The following is a 1756-nucleotide window of genomic DNA, read 5'->3' on the forward strand; positions in this document are numbered from 1 at the left end:
ACTGGTGGTGACCTCGAGTGGCGCAGAGAGCCGTACACTGTGTGCGCTGTGCCGCTGAGTGACACGTGTGGTTCCGTCTCTGCGGGGCGGCGTATGTGTGAGACGAGCGAGTCCCCAGGGCCAGCGTCTGTGTTTATGAATCTTACCCGCAGGGGAATGTACATAGTGGATGTGAGGTTCTGCTTCATCGCAGCCAACGTGACGATCGGAGGGCGCACCTACACGCACATACAGGATTTGTTAAAGGATGTCTGGGATGATTCGTCGGAGGATGATGGTGAGTCGACCAGAGGAATGTCTGGTGGAGTCATCGCCGGGATTGTCATTGCCGGCGTCGTTTTGTTGAGTGTTCTGGTTGTCGCTGTGCTGTATGTGTTGCGTCAGCGAAGGAAGAACAGAAGGGAGTCACCAGACTCTGGCACACCACCCTCGCCAACGGTGCCACACCCTGAACAGAAGAAATCAAATCCCCTGACAACTGTTTCTGTTGGTAGTTCCCCGCACACACCACCACCCACGCCTGTTCCTCCGCAAGACGATGGTGCTGCCCAGGTGCCTGTTGCTGAGCAGCCGAGCAAAACAATGGAGCGGCACATGGACCCCACAAATATGCAAGAGGTGATGGACGGGAATTCGGTTCCTTTGATGGACATACACCAAAAATATGCAATGGATGCAACGGAAAGTGTTACGTCTGCTAATAATACGACTCGTGAGAATGGGACAGAGAATATGCGGGCAGTTCGTACTAATCCTAGAGTGGAGTCGCTAGAACTTGTAATGAGGATGGTGGCGAACCATGTGACGGATATTTTTGGCACGCTGAATAACGAAAGGGAAGGTGACGGCATTCCACAAACAATGGCTGTTTTTTCGGTTTGTAATGCAGGGGAAGAATTATCCGATGAGTCATTGTTGGGGTCATCCAACGTGGCGGAGCCGCCATGTAGTAGTTGTCGTACTCCTTCATCTTCTAGTTTGTAATGTGTGGTTCCAGAAAGTGTTTCCCAACGCTCCCAAACGGGTAAAAACCTGTGTTTCTTTCGTCCGGAGAAAGACATAATCACTCACCCTGCCGAAATATTTAAGGAACTGAGGGGGTGCAAGGCAAAATATCCTGAGAGACGGAAGGCTCTTTACAGTAATTACTTGGCTTGGGGGATGAGAAATCGTGAGCGCGTAGAGGTGTATATGGTTAACTTAGATAGAGCGGCGATAAAGCTTTACGCTCCAGTCAGTGGAGACTGCGATTGGTTCTATGAGCCTACTTCTATGTGTCCACCGGATGATCACGATCCATTAAACAAGAAGGACACGTGGGATGTGTCGGTTTGTGTTATGGAGGTGATTCATACTCTGTCAATGCTTTGCCCATAGACACAACAACACGAGAGGAAGAAGGAAATCTACAAATCCTGAGCCCCATGCCGTCCGCTGTCATTGTTCCTGTTACCACTCTGAAGGGTGCTCCTTCCCTTTGCCCAGCATCCGTCCATCGTAACAAGGCCTGGGCCAGGAACTGTTTCTTCTGGTGTTGCGTTGGGCGGTGCGAGTTATCCGAACAGATGTGCATGAATGAGGGAGTGTTGAAGGGGTATCGATTCAGATGAAGTGAACTTATCGAAGGATTATATGATAGATTTACAAGAGAAGGAAATACAAGATAAAATTTTTCTCTCTGTGTTTTTTTGTTCATGTGTGTATATGTGATCTTGTATCTCTTGAGACCTGTGTGACGCCGCGCGACAGTGGCAAC

The 1756-nt window shown here is 49.7% G+C and overlaps 1 protein-coding gene across 1 annotated transcript; it reads left to right on the forward strand.

Moving 5' to 3' along the window:
- Positions 1-135: 135 nt before the first annotated feature.
- Positions 136-984, forward strand: DQ04_18871000 (hypothetical protein; the record flags this gene model as incomplete). Its single annotated transcript, XM_009317760.1, has 1 exon — positions 136-984. The coding sequence occupies one exon, from the start codon at positions 136-138 to the stop codon at positions 982-984; it is 849 nt and encodes a 282-aa protein (XP_009316035.1).
- Between the last annotated feature and the right edge of the window lie 772 nt (positions 985-1756).

This window comes from Trypanosoma grayi (assembly GCF_000691245.1).
Source record: "Trypanosoma grayi strain ANR4 Tgr_1887_V1, whole genome shotgun sequence".
NCBI classification, from domain to species: domain Eukaryota; phylum Euglenozoa; class Kinetoplastea; order Trypanosomatida; family Trypanosomatidae; genus Trypanosoma; species Trypanosoma grayi.